General features: G+C 39.5%; 2 protein-coding genes across 5 annotated transcripts; one reads left to right on the forward strand and one right to left on the reverse strand.

Annotated features, from left to right (window-relative positions):
* Nucleotides 1-568: 568 nt before the first annotated feature.
* On the reverse strand, nt 569-2,743 carry acot20 (acyl-CoA thioesterase 20). The gene is made up of 3 exons (XM_079474752.1): nt 2,213-2,743; nt 1,639-1,841; nt 569-1,501 (listed from the first exon to the last, which is right to left on the reverse strand). The coding sequence occupies exons 1-3, from the start codon at nt 2,712-2,714 to the stop codon at nt 902-904; spliced, it is 1,305 nt and encodes a 434-aa protein (XP_079330878.1). The 5' UTR covers nt 2,715-2,743; the 3' UTR covers nt 569-901.
* A 559-nt stretch (nt 2,744-3,302) lies between these two features.
* Nucleotides 3,303-23,231, forward strand: susd6 (sushi domain containing 6). 4 transcript variants are annotated; one of them, XM_079474885.1, is made up of 7 exons: nt 3,303-3,571; nt 7,470-7,624; nt 17,072-17,263; nt 19,735-19,929; nt 20,008-20,146; nt 20,458-20,867; nt 21,192-23,231. In XM_079474885.1, exons 2-7 carry the CDS (start codon nt 7,513-7,515, stop codon nt 21,215-21,217), a joined length of 1,074 nt encoding a protein of 357 aa, XP_079331011.1. In that variant the 5' UTR covers nt 3,303-3,571; nt 7,470-7,512; the 3' UTR covers nt 21,218-23,231. The 4 variants fall into 4 exon arrangements, with proteins under 4 accessions (XP_079331011.1, XP_079331010.1, XP_079331012.1 ...); XM_079474884.1 differs by having other exon boundaries at nt 3,311-3,571; nt 20,461-20,867; XM_079474886.1 differs by lacking the exon at nt 17,072-17,263 and having other exon boundaries at nt 3,330-3,571.
* Nucleotides 23,232-23,299: the final 68 nt, after the last annotated feature.

The raw sequence follows: 23,299 nt of genomic DNA on the forward strand, positions 1-23,299 counted from the left end.
TTCTCTGTTTATACATATCACAGTTCCCTGTATTCAATTTTAAATACAAATTTGGATTTGAAATTCTTTTAGTTTTAATTTTATTCAAATTTTTAAAAAGTCCCAACCTTTCCAGAATTCGGATCGTATCTCTCCAATTGTACTCCAAACAGAAGGCAGGCCTGCTCCTTCGAAAATGTATCTCTAAAAACCACAATGATCAATACAGGGCAATGGAACTGCAAATGATTGTAACCATTTCTATATAAACAATGAATCTATTCTAGTTAATCAACAGGAAGAGCCTCCTCTAACTGGTCCAGGTTACACGCAATGGCCCTTGGAGTGTGTCAATGTCAAAGTCCTCTCTAAAAGATCAGCTGTAAGTACCGCTGAGGGTGTGCAAAGAGAGGATCTCATCAGCTTTCATGTAGAAGACACATGTTGATAAATCAAAAAGAGTCAAGAAATAACACACATTTTCACTCTATTAAGGTTGAAGAGATCCTCAAGGCTGCTGTGAAAAGGAGGCTCGAGGCTGTACAACAAAATGGACCTTGAGTGAGTGAATGAATACAAAAACAGGAAGGAAGCTCACACCAGTTTTTATTTATTTAATAAATCTCTGAGATTTAGTTTAGTATACAAATATATAAAGCCAGTATGAATAATATCCTAGGATAACTCATACTGCTTGACTTAACAAATAAATTCCATATGAATAATAAACACAACAGTGTTTAGAAGCAAATAAAACATAATCAGGCACTGGCTTGATTAATTCTTAATATATAAGAAACATACAATCAGAATCCTATTAATAGAACAAGGGTGCAGGTCTTGACCTCCCTCTAGTGTCATATATACATTTACATTATGTAATTTAGCAGACGCTTTTATCCAAAGCGACTTACCCCTGCTTTTAAAGCATAGATCTTTGATTAGCAGCTCCTAAGTGCTTTCTGAAGAAATTCAAAATCTTTGACCATGCATCCAACTGTGCCTCCGAATGGGCCTTGGGCTCCCCACCAAAGTAAACCACCTTGCTCGCGACGCCATGAAAGTTTGCGACACAAAATGGCATATAGGGCAGCTCAATAAAGTGACCAGCCTTTTCATATGCCACCAGCTCATAGTTATTTTTCCCATGTGCTTTCAATCTGTCGCATGCTAGCTGCGCATAATACGCACTTTTCCAATTTCTGTCAGCTTCTGACATTATGAACATGAAGTTACCAGTGTTACGCTCAATGGGTATAACACTAAGGAGCCCTTCTTTGGACATGGGGTCATGCATAACATCCCCAATGTCAATCATGCCTGATGGTGTTATTTTTATTTTTGCAAGGTCAAACAGCAGGGGTGGAAGGCACATGTCTTTGTAGTAGACAGGAACCAAAGTATTGGCATTACATCCGTTGATCCAAACAGTAGCCGATATACCAGGCAGAAAAGCTGCCATTGACAAAGCGAGATCTCCACTTTTTGAGATGGAAATAAGGCCTATTTTTTGGCCTTTGACCTGTGAATAAAGAGAAAGAAGTGAAGGAACTGACTGACGTAGATTATTTAAATGTGATGTAAATTAGGGATTCGGTTTTGTATCACTGATTTCATATAATAATCCGCTTTACAGGTTCCAATGGTTTACATACTGACCTCAGGCTGTTGTCGCAAAAATGTTATCCCCTCTTCAAAATACTCCAGGTGAAATTTTTCAGCCCTTTTGGGTAAATCTTGGTAACCCTGGAAGGCCAAGGCTAACACCGCAAACCCTTGTTTTGCCAACAGAGCAGCTCTCAACTCAAAAGGGAATCCTCTGAAAACATAGGTATCCAGAATCCCAGGAAATGGTCCTGTACCTGAAAATCAAACATATGAGCATTATGATCTTTATTTATACTTTAACGGGCATTCCTGATAAAAAAACAGTATTTTGAGCTGTGTATAACCTTGTGCCTAACAACAGAAAGTTATAATATCAAATACAATACAGAATACGCCACTTGCGCCTTCCCCGTTTCGCCACAGAGAGGCGCGTTAAGACGCAGAATACGACTAAAGGAAATGCATTCAGTGGTTAAAGTCATTCGTTGACCAATACACTCTTAAGTCTGAGAACTGCACAATAATACACTTTTATAATAGTCCTCATACATTGTTCAACATACAAAAAAGTACACGCTGTGCGTTAAAACAATTTATTTGCTAATACTACAGAAACACAACTGACCGAAGGGTGGCAGAAACAAAGTTCCCCTGATCCTGCCTTCTGTGACAGGAACTCTCCGGACACCATCGGCCATGCAGTGTCTCTCGTTCGTGGCTTTAGCGATGACCTTATCGTCGGCTAAAACCTCAATGTCAACAAGAACAGGACCCGTCACGTCTGTCTTTGCGAACTTGCAGGCTTCCGTATCACTTTTTAATGCCCAGAATAAGCCCATTGGTTCAACACCGGTAAAGCTGCCACTAAGCGAGGGGTGGCGGCTGAGGTATACCTGACCGTTGTCGTCCGCCTCGTAGGTCGCCGAAGCCTGGAAAACAAGGCCATTGTCATCCGTGACTTTTGAGCGCAGTTTCACGCGTTGTTGCGAATCTAAACCATTTACGGTCACTTGCACTGGATCTTCAAACGAGCATTTGTAACTGGGCGAAATTATAATGTTTACCCCAGTGGTGTAATACATTTTTCTCGCAAAACCTCTGGATATGTACTTCAGCAACGAGGTCATTTTGTCTGGGTGTGATACAGTGCGCTCGGTGCACCAGTGCTGCCCTCTAGTTTTAGGAATATAACATTAGAGAGTTTGTTTGTTTTTTTATTGAATATCGTTGATTTATTTTTTCCCTTTTCTTTTGCCAAAACAATGTGATAAATAGGACATCTAAAAATAAAGGGATAATGGAGGTTTGAAAGCAAACAAATGAGGAAACACTTGAAAAGTTTGGTTCCAAAGAGAGATAACTCAATAATCGTGTTTTTTATAATGTTATCATGTGTTTCTTGTGTTTTATTGTATTGGTTAGCTGTATTATTTGTAGTTATCATGGCTTGAACCAAAACAAACCAACTGCAGTTTGATTTATATTATATTATCATGCACAATAAAAAAATATGTATATATATTTAACTCATTTTGGAACCAAACTTTTCACTTATAAATTACAAAGGTGTTGTGTCAAAGACATTGTAACCTTATTTAAGTAGTGATGAATATTTGAATAAATATATTTAACAAGACCATCTGTGTAGCACCCCACCCCTCCTCCTTACAGCTGATTTTCTCATGAACCAGCAGATCTAGAAAGCCCCGCCCCTTTCTCGTACAGTTCGGCACTGTCGTCATGGAGACGGTGTGAGAACGAGGCCGCTGGTGGAGCGCAGAGCTCTATGGTTGGGAGGTACTTCGATCTGGCCCCGCTGGCTGTTGCTCAAACCTTTCTCGTATGATCGGATCTAAAGGGCCGTCGAAATCTCCGAATTTATTTCTTACCCACACCGCGTTAGCAGTAGTCCTGGGATTTCCATCCATTCGAAACAGCTCCATGTTGACCCGATACTGGTTTTGAAAGAGGAGGGCATTCACTGGTAAGATATTTTCTCTGCGCTGTGAAGGTTACGTTAGTTAGCTGTGCTAACGGGGTTAGCCTCACGGAGTGTTTAGGATCAGTGGCTAGCGTAAAAGCTAACATATATCGATAGTTAAACGATTGACCTTTTATGCTTAAATAACGTTATAGAAACAACAATAGTTTGGTGAGTTATTCGACTTTAATATTTATATGGGATACTGTTTAAGGCATACAGTTCGATGGTGAATCCTAATGAAATCAAAAGCACCGTTCCGATTATACTGTATAACAAAGTGTCTTTGTGATTATTCATCGCGATGATTTGCTTTACGTTTGCGTCACACAATCCTCATGATGTGAAGTGACGGGTTTAATGTGTACATTTGTTGGTTATTAAAGTGTCGTAACGCGATAACAAAAAGTCTCCGGTGTCGGGCGATGCGGACAAAGCCTGTTGTTAGCTTTGTGTTAACCATAAGCCACGCTAAAATGGTAACTTAAATGTCTTTGTTTTATCTGTCGTATTTATATTAGTCATTGAATAGTTTACTAGTTTGACGCGTTGCCTGGCTGCATATTATGTGCTGTAAATCTGCTACTACAGTGTTATCTGTGTGGCAGCAACATAGATATCAAATATCTTTGAAGTCTTTTTGTATTTGCGTCAGCCAGATTCTTATCATTACCGTGTAGCTTATGATAACTTAAGTTATTCATAACAAAATGTAATCGGGATGCCAAAATGGCCTGTCGGAAAAAGTGAAATGCAAGCATATAGGCGCTTAAAAGCACAGCGTTTACTTAAAAAAAACTTTTTTTCAAGTTCAGCCTAACCTTTCTATTCACAAGCAAGGGTTTAAATAATAAACGTCCCCCTCTTATTTATCGTTTTAATATAGTCTTCGTACTCTGTACAGTAGTTTGGGGGAACAACACACTCTTGTTCTCTTTGTTGATCTCGCTCGGCTCTCGGAAATAGTTGCACGTGTCGGCGCGTGTGACTTAAGCCCGAAGACACTGGGCTTATTTCGGTCATAAACCGACTTAATACACTGCCACATCTCCCAGCACACAAACATGCCGTATATGTCTTACTCTGAATCGCTGTCGGCTTCTTTATTTAAAGTTTAAATGGCGTTGATCGTTTGGGGGACGTCTCGTTACGTCAGTGACGTGATAATGGCACTGCTATTTCTCGCCCTGATAACAAGATTAGTGTCATCTGCTTTATAATTTGTTTGTATCTGTCATTTAGAGCACCACATGACGGTTGTTGTTGTGTTTTTGCTATTTGTAAAGCAACAATCATTTGACAATATCATAGTTCTACTCCATGTAAGTTGAAGTAATGCACTGTAAGCGCTGTGGATAAAAGCATCTGCCAAATTCATACGTGTAATGACATGACAATTTCCCACTACAAACCCCCCTTTGGTTCCCTGTGGATCCACCTCTTTCTTACAGAATTGTTTGTGTGAAGGTGTAGATAAAGGAGCTGTGTGAGCTTTAACTCATCATAATGTCCTCAACAAAATACTCTATCTTTTCTGTCATGCAGACTGGACTGTCCTGGCCACACTGTCCCCAGCTATATATTGCTTTCTCGCTCTTTTTTTCTCTTCGGGCGACTAGAAGGGTTCTTCATTTGACCATTTCTTGCCTAATGCCTTTTCTCAGGAACTCAAATGCAGCTTGGGTGTGATAAGGAGGTTGATGATGGCAGGAAATGTAGTGCCACGTTTGTTTTGGCACCTGGCCTGGTTATGGCAGTATTTCTACTTTCACTTCAAAGGAAATGTGACTGGTGGTACGATATCTCGGCTTCTGGATGTTACCATGTTTTTATTCTCTTTTAGCAGATTAACTCAGATTAATCGCACACACATAGCGACATTACATGTACAGTACACCATTTATATTGTTTATCGTGTTTAATTTAGTGCTGTCAATTGATTAAAATGTTTTACTAACTTAACACACACAGCTTTTATGTTTTTAAATATACTTTTACATTCTAATACTTTAACATTTTAGCTCCAATTTAATGTACAAGCAACACATTTCTTTAACAGCATCATTTTATCAATGAAAGCAAACATTGTAATATTTTTGGCTTTGCAACTGATGTCTTTAGTAAATATTTACTTTTTTTACTAATCAAACCCATTATAATAAGTGTGCCCTTCCTGTCTTTCTAACAGGTAGGACATATACAGAAAATAAATAAAGTTCTCAAACACTTTACAGTCGTTTCTGCTAAATACATGAAATACAGAATAATCCTCATCAAAGCAACAAAAAAATTAGTTGAAGACTCTGCTTGCTAAAATACTAGACAAAATGTGCTTTCTGGCATAATCTTGTTTGTTTTTGTTCTTGTTCATTCAAGTACGAAAGAGAAGTTAATACTGATGCGCTGTCTGGCAGATTCTGACACAGCTTTTAGCCCATGTGAGCCGTGTTCCACAGCCAGAAGCTGTCAATCTATTGTGGACGTGTCAATACAACCATTTCAGACTATGCCTAAATAGTTGAAATGCCTTTAAATGAATAAGAGCGTGATAAGCCTATATAATGTAACGCTAGACAACGATGACAGAAAAAACGGATGTTGTGTTAATAGCGTTAAATATTTTAAAAGCATTAATCTGACAAATTAATCGCACATTGACAGCCCTAATAAATTCCTTACATTGTGAAGCATTATGTTTTTATTACCTTAGAATGAGATATTTCTATCTACATACTCCGCGGGTCCCCTTGCATGAAATTCACCATGTTGTTTCTACAGTAACCCTAAACGGACAAACTGCTTTACAAAGCATATTTTATCAGGCAGAGAAGCGAAAATGTGGAGACGTCTTAATCCTGTGTCAGCCACCATAGTGCTTCAAACGGGATGGGTGGAATGAGCTGTTTGGTTGCAATTTCGCAACCACACCGCTATTTCTTTGGTATACTTTGAGAATGTTTGAGTTGTGTTTTACCTTCATTGAATAAATCTGTAATTTGTCTCATTTTAAAAATCCAGCAGCTAGCAGTCATGTATTTCTTATAGTGGTCCTGCCATCTGTACAACACAAGTTATCACTCACTTTTACCAAACGCCTTAGTTGCATTCTGGGATTCTGTTGGCACTGAGCAGTTTGTTGCAGAATGTTCTTCTGCGGCAGAATGTTTAGTACATGAGGCAGCAGGCAGGCTCTTCTCTGCCAGTGAGAGTACGTCACACTCCTAGTGCTTTCAGCTCGACCTGGTGCTTTTCTGTGAGGAAAGGTGTGGCGATGGCAGATTGGCCTCACGTGGGAGGCGTGGCTGTATCCTCAGCATCCTGTTTGTTCTTGGGACACATGCACCCTGTGACGGGTGCCTTTGAGCTTGTTCTGCACATCCAGCTATGTATATTTAAGCTTAGCCAACACACACGCCTATATCTTCTGGGGAATGCTGACAAATGGCTGCTTCTTACAAGTTGCACCTGCTCTCATTTATGTAATGCTTGAGGATTAATTTTTCAACATAGTGCAACGTAATCTGATTCTAACGGACTCTCCGTTGTACTAGTTTGCTAACAGCTTTTGTATATATAATGTAAACAACATGCCAAATGCCGCATCGATACTTAACATCCTCTCTGCTTTGTTGTGTGTCATAACAAACCAGTGTGTGAAATCCTGTGTGACAGATATTTCTATTCTCTGTTCTAAGAACATTCATGGGTGCTTGTAAAGAACTTTGACCATCAATGACTTCCATTGTATTGAGACAAAACCACTGATACATATCTCAAAATTTCTTCTTTTTTGTTCCAAAGAAATAGGAGTCATACACGGGTTTTACACATGAGGGTGAATAAGGATTTTAATGTAATCTACTTGACATCGTTTAGTAATAAGTGTGTTTTGTCTCACCAGGTTCAGCCGGAGTGGACTCTTGCTGCACAAGCAGGACTGAAAGATGTGCAATGGAATGGTAGCGTGTGAGACGAGAGCCTCGCTCGCTCACAGGGTGGCCGCCACATCCCTGCTGCTCCTCCTCCTCGGTATGCTCCCTGCAGGTCAAGCTTCAGGTAAGATTATTCACAGAAACCTCCTCCATTTCCATAACCTCCACCGCAGTCCATTTTGATACTCTTTCTGGTATTTTGTCATATTCACCACGCTGGTTGTTAAAGTGCTCACAATATCATCGATTTTGTTTAATATAGTGTGAAATCTGTAGTGTAGGTTGCTTTTTGGCTTCCCAATTGAAAGTGGTGGTGCCAGGCATTGCTGTTCGTTTGTTATATTAAACCAGTTCTGCACACTTCCAGATCGTGTATATGTAGGGGTCAGTTTTATTTATTTTTAAGCTACAACACAAAAGCTTTGTGTGCAGGAAAGATCTCTTTGTTGGCATTGTTCTCATTGCACTGATAACAGAAGCTACCGTTAGACTTAAGCAACCGGATAGAATGAAACGAGCAACGTTTCTTTGTTTTCAGAAGAGCATCTGCGAGGTGATACAAGTGGGGGATGGGCTCTCCGTCACAGAGGGCGTGTGTACGTCAGTTGCCCCGGTGTCTGACAGTCTCAACATAGCTCTATATCCAACTCTACATAGTGCATTTAGTCTAAGAACAGAGATTGATGTCCACGTTGACAGCCAGTTGTTTTTTGGAGACAGCAGTGTGTACGCGTGGCCTTGTAACTTGGGGAACAAAATAATAAAAATTCCGTGTTCTTACAGTGTTTCTAAAACCACACGACGTCTGCACTACTTCCTCTTTATAACAACATGCGAGTGTCATTTACGGTTATGTAATATGTGAACTACTAAATGCATTGTAAACGATACAAGGATTATTGAGGGATATTAAGATTCGGCTTAGCCGCTGATACCATGTGGCTGCACATTCACATTGATTCGATTGCAGCGCAAGGTCAAACCAGGGACTGAAATGTCCCAAGTGATGCCTGTGGTGGAGACATGATGTGTGTGCAGACACATGTTTGGCACGAATGTGGTACATCGGATAAACGCTGCATGTTCGTCCCTCCCACAGTCTGAGCAGCGGACAGAAGGGATGCTTTTTCAAGGTCATGAGATGAAAGTCTGTGGATGATATTGCGTCATTTTTCCGTTTTTTTCCCCATTTTCATTCTGTTCATCTCATGATTCTACAAGGTGAAGTGTATATTTTCTGTGCCACCGACAGCACCAGACAGAATAATGACTATAATGATAGAATATGTTTTCTAACAAATGTTTTAATTGTTTGGATGAACAGGAGGTCTCACTTAACTAGCCGTATAGTTCGTTGGACTATCAAGATCAAAACACAGCCTGACAAACGTTGGTGCTCTATTTTTGCATTGGCCATTGCTCCCCCGTATTAACTGAAAGTAAACAAAAGGAAGTAGCACAGGAAGCAACACAAAACCTCTCCATGCTTGGGGGCTGATGTTAGTGTGGGCCTTTTCAGTGTGTGAGAACGACAAGAAGCTCCCTAAAGGCACACAGCCTAAGTCACTGTTCGTCGTGAGCTAGAGGAATTTCCCACGTTACTCACTTCTTTTCCTGAAATACTATTTCCATATGGTTTTATGTTAGCTAGTGTTACTTCTCACTTCAGCACGGCACTTAAAAAATGACACATTGAACACAAGTGAATCAGGTAGGGTGACCACACGACATGGGGCTATCCTCCCATCTCAACATGCCGGATAAAAACTTACTAAAACATCGTAACTGTGTGGCTTTGAAACTGTGTTTAGACTATGGTGAGCAGATTAAGATAAAAATGATTTGCAAATAAAGAAATGAATTATTTAACAATAATACATTTCAAAAGAGAAACACTCTTTCTTTATCAGTTTTTATTATTCTTTTAGGTTTCTCTTTTTGAGAAGAATTTTAAAGTTGAAAACATGATATGTACTCAAACTTTTAAGAGACAGTACACCTTAAATTGTAATAGCCTTTAAATTGTTTTATGTTATATAACATTTGATTAATTATGTTATAGTTGGAATGGACTAAACAGCAAATTTTTACAAGCTTAAGGGTAGAAAAATGATATAAAAGTGTTTAATTCCGTCATAATATCCCAATTTCACGCTTGGGTGGTGTCCCACATAAACGGATTACCTGCCCCGCATTTGGTTTGTTGGGTGGTGGTCACCCTAGAATGAGGTGATGATCTGATGAACCAGAGCAGAATTAAAAGGATATTTTAAGCTCAAGAACACATTGTTTTATGTTGACTGAGGTACATTTCATGCGTACAACTATAAGCAGGACCACTTAGTACATGACGTGAGAAATAAATAGCGTTCTTTTGTGCCAGGATGTGGTTCACGTGGGATTGAGAAAGTTCAGCAACGTATGTGTAATTATTTGATTGCAGCACAAAATGTGAGAAGTATGTTTCTTCTGTCACAGTGTGGTTAAGATCTATATATGTATTTAGTGCATATGCAAAACAAATATATGTACTCGCCCATATCATTTTTAGGTGTGTGTACTGCTAAAGAGATCTGAAGTTATGTTGTAAAGCTTTGCAATGAAGAAGGTATTCTATTCGGTTTTATTTTATAAGTCGGCGTGATAGTTCGTTTTCTTGAACAAAAGTATAAAATGTGAAAATTCCTACATCTCCTTTTCAATTGAATGTACATGTTTGGTGTTTCCTCACAGTTTCATGTGGTAGCTCTTTAGGCAGTCGTGGAGTTTTTTGCTGTAATGCGGTGCCAGTGTCTCTCGAAGTTGAAACCCAAATAGAAGACATGGCCAGGTGAAATTCAACAAGTCAGGACAACGGACTGCCTGACAGCTACCGATTGCCTCAACAGCTGCAACCATATTTGTGTTAAGAACTTGAGGAGGCTGATGCTTGTCTTGTTTTGAGCTCCTAGTGTTCTATGGTTTTCATCAGACTGCCTTACCTCTACATGTATTTAGCAGTTCAGAGTCTATTATATATAACTTCAACATAATCATTTTCAACAATACAGTATGCTGTATATTTACAAAATTGCTAATGCTTATGTTTAGAATACATCTTGTGTGTTTTATTTTTTATCAGATCTTTTAGATGTTTGTGTGGGAGTCAAGTTAGTGGAATGTTTTCGCTACAGCTATGAATCATTCTGGTTCATGTTGGGTCAAGTTAGGGGTCAAACGTCTTGTTTTAATGGGGATAAAATACAGTGTTTAGAATGCGTTATGTTCTGTAGTATATGTGGTTTGCAGTCCTGTGGCCTTTTCTCATGTATGACTGAAGGGTCATTTTATTTCAGAAGGGTGCTGTTGGGATTTCGCTGCTGCGGATACAGCTAGTAGCATGGATATATTGTAGCACTATTTCTCAAAGGAGTGGCTTTATTTCATTTTCCCAGCACACCCTTGTATTTGCATTCAAGCACAGATGGCAGCAATTGAGAGTTTAAAGGTTAATGTGCGTGATCTCATAACTAGAAAATGGCTGTAATACGAAGTAGGATTTTGGTGAAATAGCTTTTTATAATGAGAATCTCAAAATAATAATTTCTCTGTTTCTCGCTTTCTCCTTTTCTATATGTCTCACCTTTTCTATCCTCACCTTTTTCCCCTCATATGTTAGTGTTTACTACAGTAACTATATTATATATCAATTATTCGTTACACTAGAGGGAAATCATCAGTTGCATAGTTTAGCCCACTGAGTCTTATAAAATATAGCAATATTCTAGCAACACAGGTTTTCTATGATTCGGTTCTAAATTCTTCATTATTTATGGATAAGCCAGTATTAAATAGACAGAGGAACTGATCAAACAAAAGTGTTACTCATTTACAGAATGTCATTCTAAGGAAGTAAAAAATAAAAGTGACTAACAGACTGACACACAGGATGAAATTTTTAAAGGGATAGTTCACCCAAAAATTGTGCCATCATTTACTTACCTTCAAGTTGTTCCAAATCTGAACTATCCTTTTAAGTGCGCTGTTTTGTTTTTAGACTAGAAAAAATATTAAGGAAGCAGCCCTGAGATAGCCATGTCTGGTTTTCAGTATCAGTTTTTTTTATTTCCATAAATCGAGAACCGCTCCCTGAGGTCTAGCACATGATGTGACTGTTTTCAACCTCCGCCATGAGAATTAAAAAGTGAAAGTATTCACATAAACACGCAGTACTTCACTCCACCCTTTCTTTTAAGATCTCCCAGTTTTAAACTATCCCACAACCTACAGCACCATCTGTCCGCATAGGCCGTGTTGGATGGCTAATGGCTTTCGACCCTCTAGATCTTCCGAGCCCTGTTTAAACAGAAGCGCTTTTCTCGCTCAAGTCGCTAATAGCCATTAGCTGGCACAATGGATGTCAGCACCTCTGAGTGCAGCTGCCGCGCGGCATCAGAAGGCCAAGGTTTCATGCGGCCGGCTGGCAGCCGCTTTCGCTCTGACTGCTGGTGTTCACCACAGAGACTCCAGTCTGTCATTAGCTGTGGACGGAGCGCATTCCTGGAGTGAGTGAGCCACAGGCTCAGCCGATCCAAACACAAGAGCACTGTGTCTAAAGCCAGCCGCTGATAGCAGACACAGCAGGAGCCCAGGCCGTACTTTTCTCATTCCATCTCTCTCCTTTTCTCTCTCTGTAAACTAGAAACGGAGTTACTCGTGCCTCACAGCTGTCTTAATCGAGGGTGAGCGACCCGGGCCAGTACAAACACCCATCTGCCTCTCTCCTCCTGTGACAAAGGCAAAAGAAACAATAGACACTTTTCTCTTGTCTTCTGCCAGTTTTCCCTCCCAGTCGATTTTTGTTTGGGGAGACGAGCTGCTTAAATCAGTCAGCTGCCGACCTCGGGCTGTAAAAAGCCATTATAAAGGACACGTGGAGCTTAGTTTAATGCTTTTGTTCCGGGCCTCAGAAGACAGGGTACATTTAGGGGCTCTCTGCTGAGCGTGTGTGACGGCTATGAGGGTATGATGGGTTCATGCCCTGAAACGTGCTCTTGAACTAATAGAAGTATGCTACACATATGGGGATCCAGTTATATGGAATTTTGGCCAATACTGAGGAAATATTTTCGTTATTAAATTTCTTTATTGATTGTCAGTTGTTCTAGCATGTCATATTTTTGTTTTTATTTAGATTTTTTTATTAGAGTGTAGATCATTTTGCGAGACGAAAACCACACTGGCATTTACTGTTTCAGTTTTAAATAACAATACAGAAATGTTAGAACAATATAACAGAACAATTAGAACTGAATCGAAATGTTAAATGAGGGGCTAGTCAACTGGCGGCCCGCCAAACTTCTTCACCTGGACCACCTTCTTTACCATGGTATTTCTCCATTGTCCAAAACACTGCCGGTTCATGAAAATGTGATATGTGAATGCATGTGCTGTTGTTGACCTTTTAGTTTTTCTGCTGAGTGTTCGAATGTTAAAATAAATCTGGGAAATGTATATTTTTAATGTGTCGCAGACCCTCGTCAACTGTAGCTGTGTCTCATTTCAAAGTCTACGTCCTCCGGATGTAGCATGCGAAGGCTAATGCTTACCGACAAACGCGACCTCCAGAGCCCTCGAAATCAGACGGAGCATGTTTTTTTATTGAGTATAAAAATCTTCTCAGTTAACGGTTAATTTTCTGATAACCAGAGTCGGTTATGGAAACGAAATCACAACTCTAGTTGAGGAACATGGGTTTATGGGTTAATTCAGCATAGATTAGTTGCATAGATCTCTTGTCAGGGCTCGTTTTGCTGTAGGAGCCAGGTCTACCTGTTCATACGCTTCTGTGTTATTAGACATGTGCGTGTGGAAACCTGCAGTGCTCCCCTCTCCTCTGTCCCTGAAGGAATGCCACCCTTTTACCGAAGTCCAAGCAATGCTTCCTGCAGCGATCACGCTTTATCTCTCTTACTCAGATATGCGACGCCCCTGCCGAGTTTCCCTTTAACTCTGGAAATCTGCTTCAAAACACATGTGAGAACTTTAAACACGCACATACTATTGCAGACATCGACTCAGCCCTCCCTTCATTCGCCAGGAGGGGCGATTAATCCACATTGTGTTATGTACACAGAAACATGAGACACAAGTAACTTGCGGCCTTCTCCCTCTCATGCGGCGTTCTCTTACAAGAAAGAAACCGCACACTGTTATTAGTCCCTCAAGAGCCATTCAAGACATGTTGTGTCACGGGTGGATTTCATATCTCTGCAGCTGCGGTGTGCTTGTTTCTTCAACGACGTCAAATGCGTAGCGCAATAAATGTGGCGGTTTAACACCGCTGGATTTCTCAGGAGCTTTGTGAAATGGCCTACATGAGGTACACGTCTGGGAGCGATGTTCCCACATGCCCCCTTACTCTAGTGTTGGGTGGTCACTGACCAACAGTGCCAACGTATTACAGAAAAAAGCAACAGTGAACTACATTTATTAATGACAGTAAATAGGTTGGCCAATAGCCTAGTGGGCTGTGCGGCAACATATTGAACGACCTGTGTTCGGGTCCCAGCTTGTGGTCCTTTCTGTTCCCCTCTTTCTCATCCTGTATCATTTTCTGTCATCTCTACATTGTGCATTGTATCAAAATAAAGGTGAAAAAGCCCAAAATATGACTGTAAATATATTATATATTTATATGTAAAAAAAAATGCATTCTGTTTTTTATAAATAAAATATTTAAAACAATATGTATATATTATATAGAAATCTCCTTATATTTCTAATATAAAGAGAAAGTAATTAATTATTTTATTAAGGATGTGATTTGTCTACTATAAAAATAAGACTGATCACACAATTGTTTATTTTATAAATGATTTTATGATTAATTCTCAACAAAATTATTCAACGGTTATAATATATAATGTGGTAATACTTCACACCTTTGATTTCACAATTCCTGTAAAAGGGAGATGGGAATAAATACCCATTCTGCTTTCTCTAACAGCTTGCTTTAGGGATTAGAATTAAGAGAGACTGGGAAAACAACAAAGTGGAAAAAACATCAGCCCACGTAATAATGAGATCTTGAATAAAAACATATTTACTCGGGAGTGTCTTAGAGGATTGTTCTAATCCTCACATGGACCACTGAGATTCAGTCTGACTGACCAGCTGCCCACTACAGTGACCGGTAATGTGATCTGCTTTACACCAGAGCCATTTGTAATGATGGATAATTAGAATTCTTTTGTGGGCAGATGGAGGTTGAAGGCTGTTCAGATGACAAGTACTGACATTTACTGTTTTGTTGGAATCAGACTTGAAATGTTGCCTTTGGTATCATTATCATTATTATCATTACTCATATGCAGATTAGTGATACTTTTCAGAGTAGGTCAAGGAACATGTTGATGTTCTCTGCAAATTCCAATAGGAGAGTCTATGTGAACAATGTGATCTGCCATTCAAGGTGAATTAATCCAGTTTCTTATAAAACCAGTGAAACAGGTTGTTTGGAATGCAACGCGTGATGTTTACTGGCTTGATACACACCACGCTCATTTTAAAATACTTATTTTTGTGTGTTTTGGTTATTGTAGTTTTACAGTCTCTCTTTTGTACAGCAGTTTGTCCGATTACGGCTACTGTAGAAACAACATGGCAAATTCCATGGAAGGGATCTGTGCTGTATGTAGATATAAATAGCTCATTCGAAGGAAAAGAAACAACGTTTTCATTATGTAAGGTCTTTATACACCTCTAAAGACGTAGTTATGTATATCATTTTGCGTTTCTGTCAATAGATCCTCCAAAGAAATGACACATTGGACCTTTAAATGCATTTTTACAATCAAAAGCTATGTGTTTAGATCAGTTAATGCACAGTGAACTAACATAAATAACTGCGGACATTAACGAAGCATTCGATGAATGCTGAAAAACTATATTGCTCATTGATAGTTTATATTTGTTAATGTATTTAATGTTAACAAATACAATCTTTTCGTAAAGTGATACTGATGTGGTCACGAGGCTCTTATCAACCTTCATGAATGTGTCCTCCGCATTACTGTGATTCTTTTCTATGATAAACGCTGCCTTTAATGACGTATGAAACTATGAGGAAGAAATATATTTTAACATCCAGTTCATTCAGACCGGAGGCAAAACAAGGAAGTTGACTTGATGTATTTTGAATGCGTAGGGTTGGGTTCTGTTTTGTGATACTATATATTGTTCTAAACTTTGGAATCAAGACGTGGGTAATAAAGCAGTAAACCTCTTAAGGTCATGAGTTACAGCCACTTTACTTAAACACAACACACCGGCTTAAAGGAATAGTTCCCCAAACATTAAAGGTGCAAATTCTTAAATTGAAAATGACTAAAGAAATCATGCTATATACTAAGGATGCACCGAAATGAAAATTCTTGGCCAAAATGTGCTTTTATAATTTGTCTTGCTTTTCAATGAAATACAATACAATTTAAAATAAAATTGAGCAAAACAAAGTCAATGAAAACAAATAATGAAGTGTAGTACATGAAGACAAAGAAAACGATAATGCAGATGTTTAATATAAGGGATTTTGCATCTGTGATTTATAACATGAATGAGTCTCTGGTGTCCGATCAGATCCAGAGTCCGTAATCGGCTGATCTCGGCTTAAGAACACATTAAAAGCTCAGATTAGAGGAGATAGTGTTAGAGGGGTCTATCCAAAACAGCCCCTGTTTGTTTGTCATTTTGTCTTTGTGCCAGATTAATGTAATGTGCAGATAGATGTGTTTACATGCTTTGCATGATCTATTGTGTGAATGACGCTTCGGCCCAGGGACAGTTGGGAATTTTTTTCTCCTTTGAGTGCGACGGGAAAGACGAGAGGGAAATAGAAACTCTTGACTTAGATATTAAGCTTGAGGGCAGAAAGTATCACACAGCCGGACATCATGTGTGCTGTGTTTATGTGAACTTGAGGAGAAATAGAATACCGTGCAGATGTATGATGAAGAGAATCGACTTGTAGCAGTTTAAGTATGGTTTGACGCCAAGATACTTCTTTCTGGACTGAAAACCAGCGACCCTCTAAAAAGTGTCTGGAATGTGGTTTTGTGTAAACGCACAGTTTGTGAGCCCAGACTGTAGTCATAAGAAAAACTTGTGGACACATGAACAGTATTTGCACACTTATTATAGTATAATGCATTCTCGTTGCTGCTTGTGTTGTGTCTGAATATACAGCATCGCCTTTGGAAAGCTGCTTGCATTTTTAGAATCAAACCTGGGTTTGGACTGAGCACATTGAGACAACAGTATTGGAAAGCTTTCTAACATTCATTTGCCTTTACTTTGAGATCCAAGATCTGTATTAACTGACTTGGATTTGCTTCCGAGTTCATGCGGCCTGACATTTTTTGGTGTATTGAATTTGTTGTCCCAAACTTTCTTAAATAATTGTTGGCTAGATGTCAAACAGTAGCCATCCGCAAGGAAAATGTGAAGTATGGTAAAATGAATAATGCATGCCTACCACACAAGGCAAATGTGATTAAGTTGAGGTTTGATTCTTCTTCTCCTGCTCACCCAGGCTGTCCCAGACCCCCAGTCGTGCCTCATGGCCACGGGAACCTGACGGAAACTAACCGCGGCTCTTTCTCTGTGGGGACGCTGCTGCAGTACAGCTGTGATCCAGGGTTCATGCTGGATGGCTATAGCATTATTACCTGCACCGTATCAGGCCACTGGTCCACTGAGCCCCCCCGCTGTGTCAAAAATGACGGTACAGTCAGTTCGGTTTAATTTCAACCCTTTTCAAACCTCATTTAAGTGATAGTTAACCCCAAAATGAACATTTTGTCATCATTTACACACCCTCTTGACATTTCAAGCCTGTATGACATTCTTTCTTCTGCAGAACACAAAAGACAGAAGATATTTTGAAGAAAGTTTGTAACTGAACAGCACTGGACCCCATTCGTTTCTATTGTATGGAAACAAAACCAATGCAAGTGAATGGGGACCAGTTAACAACATTCTTCTAAATTATATTCCTTTGCGTTCTGCGGGAGAAAGAAAGTCATAGAGTACTAAAATGACAAGAAGGTGAGAAAATGTAGGGATGGGCATTTTTCAATAATTTTATATTCAAATACTTGAGCTAATAAAAAAACGAATCTTCTAACATTTGTTTATTTAAATTAAGTTAAAAAATACATAATTTCTTGCGTTTTTATTTGGTCACAATTTCACAACAAGCTTATAATTATCATTTAAATATTCATAACGCACTAACATTATATCCTGTAGATAGTTTTTTTTAATTTAGAATAGACAAAATGGAAAAATATATAAAAACTGTCTTTAAACCTTCGTGAAGCGAAATCATACAAAAAAATGAACAAACTGAAAAAACAATGTATATTGACGGTCTGTGATATATGGCAATCTTGTTTATTTTGTTTAACATATTCTTAATAAGAAAAACAAGCATATAGGTCAAATTTCCTCTGGCTATAGTCTGTTCAACAAGCCAACGGTTAACATGGTATAATAAATAAAGTAAACAGGCTTGATACCTCCATGCCGACTGTTAATTGATCCTAAAAACAAAGACTGAGCCTTTGTAGTACATGTTGTCCTGTTTATTACATGACCATCGTCTGAGGTAGAATTAGTAATCCTGCTGATCACCACCGTATACACATTGTTTTCTTTGTCGTTTCATGGCCATTGTCTGTCTTGTTTAGCTTTACATTGTATTTGCATAAATAAATAAAATCAACAAAGGAAGCCTTCCTAAGGAATTACAGCGCGTTTAAAAAAAACAACATCTGTACAAATTTATTTACAGGCTAAGACCCTATTTGAAGTTCTTAGGCGGAAAATACATCCTTTAGGTATGGAAAAAGTTGGTAAGACTGGTACGTCTTATGCTAGCGTATTAAACATTAGTTGCAGTGAAATGTACATTTTAATGTTTCAAGTTGTTGAAATCAGCCTAATATATTTATAACGAATGAACAAACGCAATGAACAATTTATGGTAATAAATAAATAAATAATCAAAGTTTCGATTACGTTGGTATTTTTATACCAACCTATATATACATAATGTTAACGAATTCTGTGGCTCACGTTTTTAAAACATTTTAATATGGTGATGTGAGCCGAGCAAAACACGCGATCCGTCAGGTCACCGTGTGTAAACTTAAAATATTTAAACTAGCTTGGGATCTGACTGAACAAAGATTTAGGAACACATAAGTGATTTTTTTATTTTTTATGTATATTATTAAGTCATTACAGGTGAAGTGAAGAAGCGTTAAATAAGACAAGGAAATTCTAGACCTGTGGTGACTGGGGCTGGGAACGAAAAAAACAATTCCAATTTGGAATCGGAATCGAAAGGCTAGGACTCGGATCGGAAACAAAAGGAATAGGAATCGGATACTTGACATTTCCTTTTTTCCAGAAAAGTACACAGGTTGTGTTATCTGCTGATATCTCAATAAAAGCCCTTATGAAAATTAACTATATTTTTACTATAGTAAGGATAAAAAGCACAGGAACTTTACAATTTAGAAAACAAACTGTTAATATTACATTGTGTTGTATTATTTATTAAATAAAATAGCATAATGGAGATTTATCTTCATTGTTAAATATTTAGTTGTACTAAACAGTGCCACACAACGGTCTGTTTTGTCGTTATGATTGTTGCCATAACAATGATAACAGGATCTCAGAGTTGCTGTCTTAAACCAAATCCTAACCAAACACGATGCGATGAGATTCCTGCAATAAGCAATTTGTTTGTTCATACTGAACACGAAAAAGGGGCGGGGCGTGACAATCAATCGCAAAACACAGCCAATCAGAACAGTTTTTCTCTGTCCCCGTACCCTCTCACGTTGCAGCTGAAGAGTTCACATGCAGAGAGATGCTTCCTGTTATCATGACTGCCGAACTGCTCATGTGGTGCAGAACTTCTATCGAATGAGATTGTTGTGTGGACGGAGCTGTCAGCCGCGGCTTCGCCGAAATAGAAACCGTTGCTCGTCGTCCTGCCCTGTCACGGCTGGTTTGGATAAAACCTCTGATAAACATAGGAAAGATAGCTTTTATCGCGAGGCGCGTTTGGTTAGGACACGGTTTTATAACTACATTACACCATGACAAACACAGTACTGTATGCTTTTATGTGGAACATACCAATTTTTTATGTATGTGTAACAAATCTTTTCCCAACAGTTTGTCAACCGCCCAGTGAACCAGAAAATGGAGGTTATAACTGCCACCCCGCACCCTGCCACAGATTGACCCAGGGCACCGTGATCGAGTACTTCTGCGGTGCTGGTTACGTTCTCAAAGGAGGCTATCAGTTTAGAACCTGTGACAACGGAGAGTGGAAGTCATCAATGCAGATCAGCTGTCACCCCGTACAAGGTACGTCACACAGGTTGATCCAAATGCATCTGTCCATGTGGAAGAGCGATCAGTTTGAAACACTGTTTCATCTTTTAGGGGAGGAGACGCACTCGAGTCTGCCCATGCCAGCTCTGTCTATCGTGGCCTCCACCGCCAGCTCTGTGGCTCTCATTCTCCTGCTAGTGGTTCTGTTTGTGTTACTGCAACCGAAACTCAAGTCCTTCCATCACAGCCGGTGAGAAGCGGTTCTATAATTTGTTAGGAATTTGTACATATCAAACTTGTTTTTTTGTGAACGTCAAAAACATAATGGGCTTTTAATGTTCTCAGGCCTTAGTCTCTCAGTGTTTATTCATGTGTTGGCAGCGTAATAAATGAAGCAGCACGCAAAGATAAAGTCAATCCTTATTCACAACAATTTGACATGAACAAATATAGCACCTTCCCTACAGCGCTGTTGTTCCAGTAACTCGCAGTTGCATAATCGTTTTCCTGTGATGCAGGATTTGAACTCTTTCTCTCTCTCTTACTCTTTGTCTTCCAAAGCAGCCGGGAACAGGGTGTGTCAGGACAGCCTGCTTCCATCATGGTGGAGGGCGTTCAGGTAACGCTGCCATCTTACGAAGAAGCCGTATACGGCGCTGATGGCAATTCTGCACCGCCCACCGAGTCCCGTGTTCAGATCGTGCTGTCGGAGGGCCCGCAGGCTGACAGTTCGAGCACACCTCTTGAACAGGCTCAGGCAGGATACGGATTTCCCGCCGTTTCGACGGCTGCGTCCTCATGTCACGCAGAGACCGTATTGGTTCACCAGATGCCCTCTTCCTCAGCATCCTCTTCTTCCTGGGCGGCTGAGCAGCCCGGCGCAGCCGCACGCCTCAACCGCAGACAGAGCAGCGAGAGCAGCGATCAGCACAGCTTGCTTTCAGTCGCTTCAGCTGAAGACTACGGCGATGGTAAGTCAGATCGATATATCAACATTCAAATTGACGGCGCACCATTCCAGTAAGTGTAAACATTGTGGTGCTGTAGTGCTAGCAGAACTTTTCTGTTTGTTTGAGCATCAGTGATGTAGGTTTTGGGCTATCTGTTTGGGGGAGTGTTATACTGTATATAAAATCATTTGAAATGACAAAGCAATGAGAAGAATGCAGTATAGAAGCGTTTCATAAGTGGGTTAATAATTTGTAACTACTTCGTATGTAAGTATTAAGTCACATTTTTTATTTCTGTGCCTATTTTGCATTACCAGAACTCATGCCGCCTTGTTTTTTCTGCAGACATTCCATTGCTAAAAGAGGCTTGAGTTTGCAAGCTATCCCCCCTCACTCTGTCATTACTGACCAGGATCTTAACCCCTAAAGCTTCTCTTCAAACTCTTACCCCAGAGCAGTAAAACAAGACGTCCGTCAGCTGTCCCTCTGCCAACCATCCGCCTGCCCTGGAGTCTGCAAACTGCGTGACCTCTGCGGAGTCTGGCTTCCCGGGAACAACCTCAGACCAGATGAACTGTAAAGAGATGCGCAAACACTCTTAATTTCAACGTGTAATGGCAAAAACTCACCAATAACAAGATGAATGGATTCAGATTACAAAACGATTCGTGGACCTCTGCTCCGTCAATGACTGTGATCTCCTGCGAAGGGGAGGGTTCAGCTTGCATTCGCTAAGCCACGCCCCTTTCTCTCTGATGCTGCATGTTCTGTGCAATTTCTGTTTCTTTGTACGCGCGTACGCAGAGGAGCACGGCACAGCCGAAGCATGACGCGTGGCACCGCCACACACCATCTCAATGCTTGATCCCTTATGCGAGATGTTGGGGTTGAACTGATTTACATTGTACTGTACTTAAAAACATGCTTGCCTTTTTATTTGTCAAGAATTGTCCGTGCTGTGCCCTGCGTGCGTGCGTGCGTGCGTTACTGATGCCTGTGTGAGTGTGGTTGTTGTGATTTGAAGAGGGCGGAAGTGTCACCTAGGCTTCTTTTCTCCAAAATATGAAACGTATTCAATACCTCCATTTTCTAATCGAGACGTTATTTAAATAAAATGTATGTTCGTTGTCTACATCTACATTTGTCTAAAGTGAGAGAGCTACATTTTGTGAAGTGGCTGTGAGGTCATTTCTCATAAAGAGAAATAAGCCAACCTCATTTTCGCCCTGCGTTTCAAAGTATGAGCAACAATCTGTCTCTCTCATGTTTGTGTGTTGTTTTTTTCTTTAACTTCTATGTTCTAGATGGGTGTGGACTGAGGTTATTTACTGGGCTGTACATTGGTTATAATTTATTTCACCTCACCCCATAAAAGATTTGCAAAGAAATGTACGTTTGCATTATAGTTACTTTAGCTACAGTTCGAAGGGTGAATCAATGACTATCAAAGATAGAATTTCCTTAATAATCTTTATAAATTGGTATTAAGAAAAATAGATTCAATCTGTCAGATCAGATAGGTGGTGCATTGATTTAATGCATTGTATAGCAATTTTTCTATACAGTTATACATATATACATACTTAATTTCTTAGTTTATACATCTGTTATATAAATGCAGCTCCAGAAAATGGCCTCCTCTTCACTCATTGTGTGTTCTTTTGACAAGAAGACATTTGACAAAACCAATGAACGTTTCCTTTCGAGTTAGTTTATTTGTGATTCACATCCATTACACACAGCCATATTATGTGTATATTCCCTTTTGTTGACGTGACACCCAAATGCGTGTCATCAAATACATATATATTTTATGTGTCTGACTTTGGAGAGAGAGGGTGGTCTGCACATTCTCGGTTTTGTTCTTCTGGCTCACTTTTGTAAATTGATCTACATTTGTCATGCAGACCGAAGGCAAAATATTACTGCTGCCTTAAAAACGTGTACATTTCATACACTGCTCACTTTGTAGTTACGTTTCTTCGGTTTCACTGGCTTTTTGGTTAATTGTCTATATGGCCTTACTTTTCATTTCTATGCATAAATATCGTCTAGTTTCAGTTGTAAGATTGGCCGCTCTTGCTTCTGCTTGAAGCTTTCAGTGAACGTCTTTTTTTATTTCCTTTTACCAAAATCACTCAACGGATGTTTTTTAAGCAAGGAAGGGATATCCAGGATGTGCGTGACACACTGTTGTACGGTGTTTTCTGCATTAAAGCGTAATATAAGTTGACTCATCCACCCAGCCCCCCCCCCATTACACTTGTTTTTCTTCTGGACATTGCTGTGGGTGTGAAGATGGTATTTTAATATTTGTATAAAGTTTAATTTAATTCTACAGTGTGTATATAACTATTTCTAATTAAAGCTTTCATTTGAAGTGCACACTTGGTGTTTATTCTGTGAGTTTATCAAATGGTTCTTGTTACCGAGATTGATTTATTGTGGAGGTC

This window comes from Barbatula barbatula, assembly GCF_947034865.1.
Source record: "Barbatula barbatula genome assembly, chromosome: 15".
In the NCBI taxonomy this organism is placed as follows: Eukaryota; Metazoa; Chordata; class Actinopteri; order Cypriniformes; family Nemacheilidae; genus Barbatula; species Barbatula barbatula.

What these genes read in the sequence shown, in the direction of transcription:
- acot20 (XM_079474752.1), bottom strand. Translation starts at nt 2,714, where the DNA reads ATGACCTCGTTGCTGAAGTACATATCCAGAGGTTTTGCGAGAAAAATG. An exon ending in TTTGTTTCTGCCACCCTTCG is followed by an intron (nt 1,842 to 2,212) that starts GTCAGTTGTGTT and finishes TTTGATTTTCAG; the next exon opens with GTACAGGACCATTTCCTGGG. An exon ending in TTTTGCGACAACAGCCTGAG is followed by an intron (nt 1,502 to 1,638) that starts GTCAGTATGTAA and finishes CTTTATTCACAG; the next exon opens with GTCAAAGGCCAAAAAATAGG.
- susd6 (XM_079474885.1), top strand. Translation starts at nt 7,513, where the DNA reads ATGTGCAATGGAATGGTAGCGTGTGAGACGAGAGCCTCGCTCGCTCAC. An exon ending in CAGCTGTCACCCCGTACAAG is followed by an intron (nt 19,930 to 20,007) that starts GTACGTCACACA and finishes TTCATCTTTTAG; the next exon opens with GGGAGGAGACGCACTCGAGT. An exon ending in AGCTGAAGACTACGGCGATG is followed by an intron (nt 20,868 to 21,191) that starts GTAAGTCAGATC and finishes TTTTTTCTGCAG; the next exon opens with ACATTCCATTGCTAAAAGAG.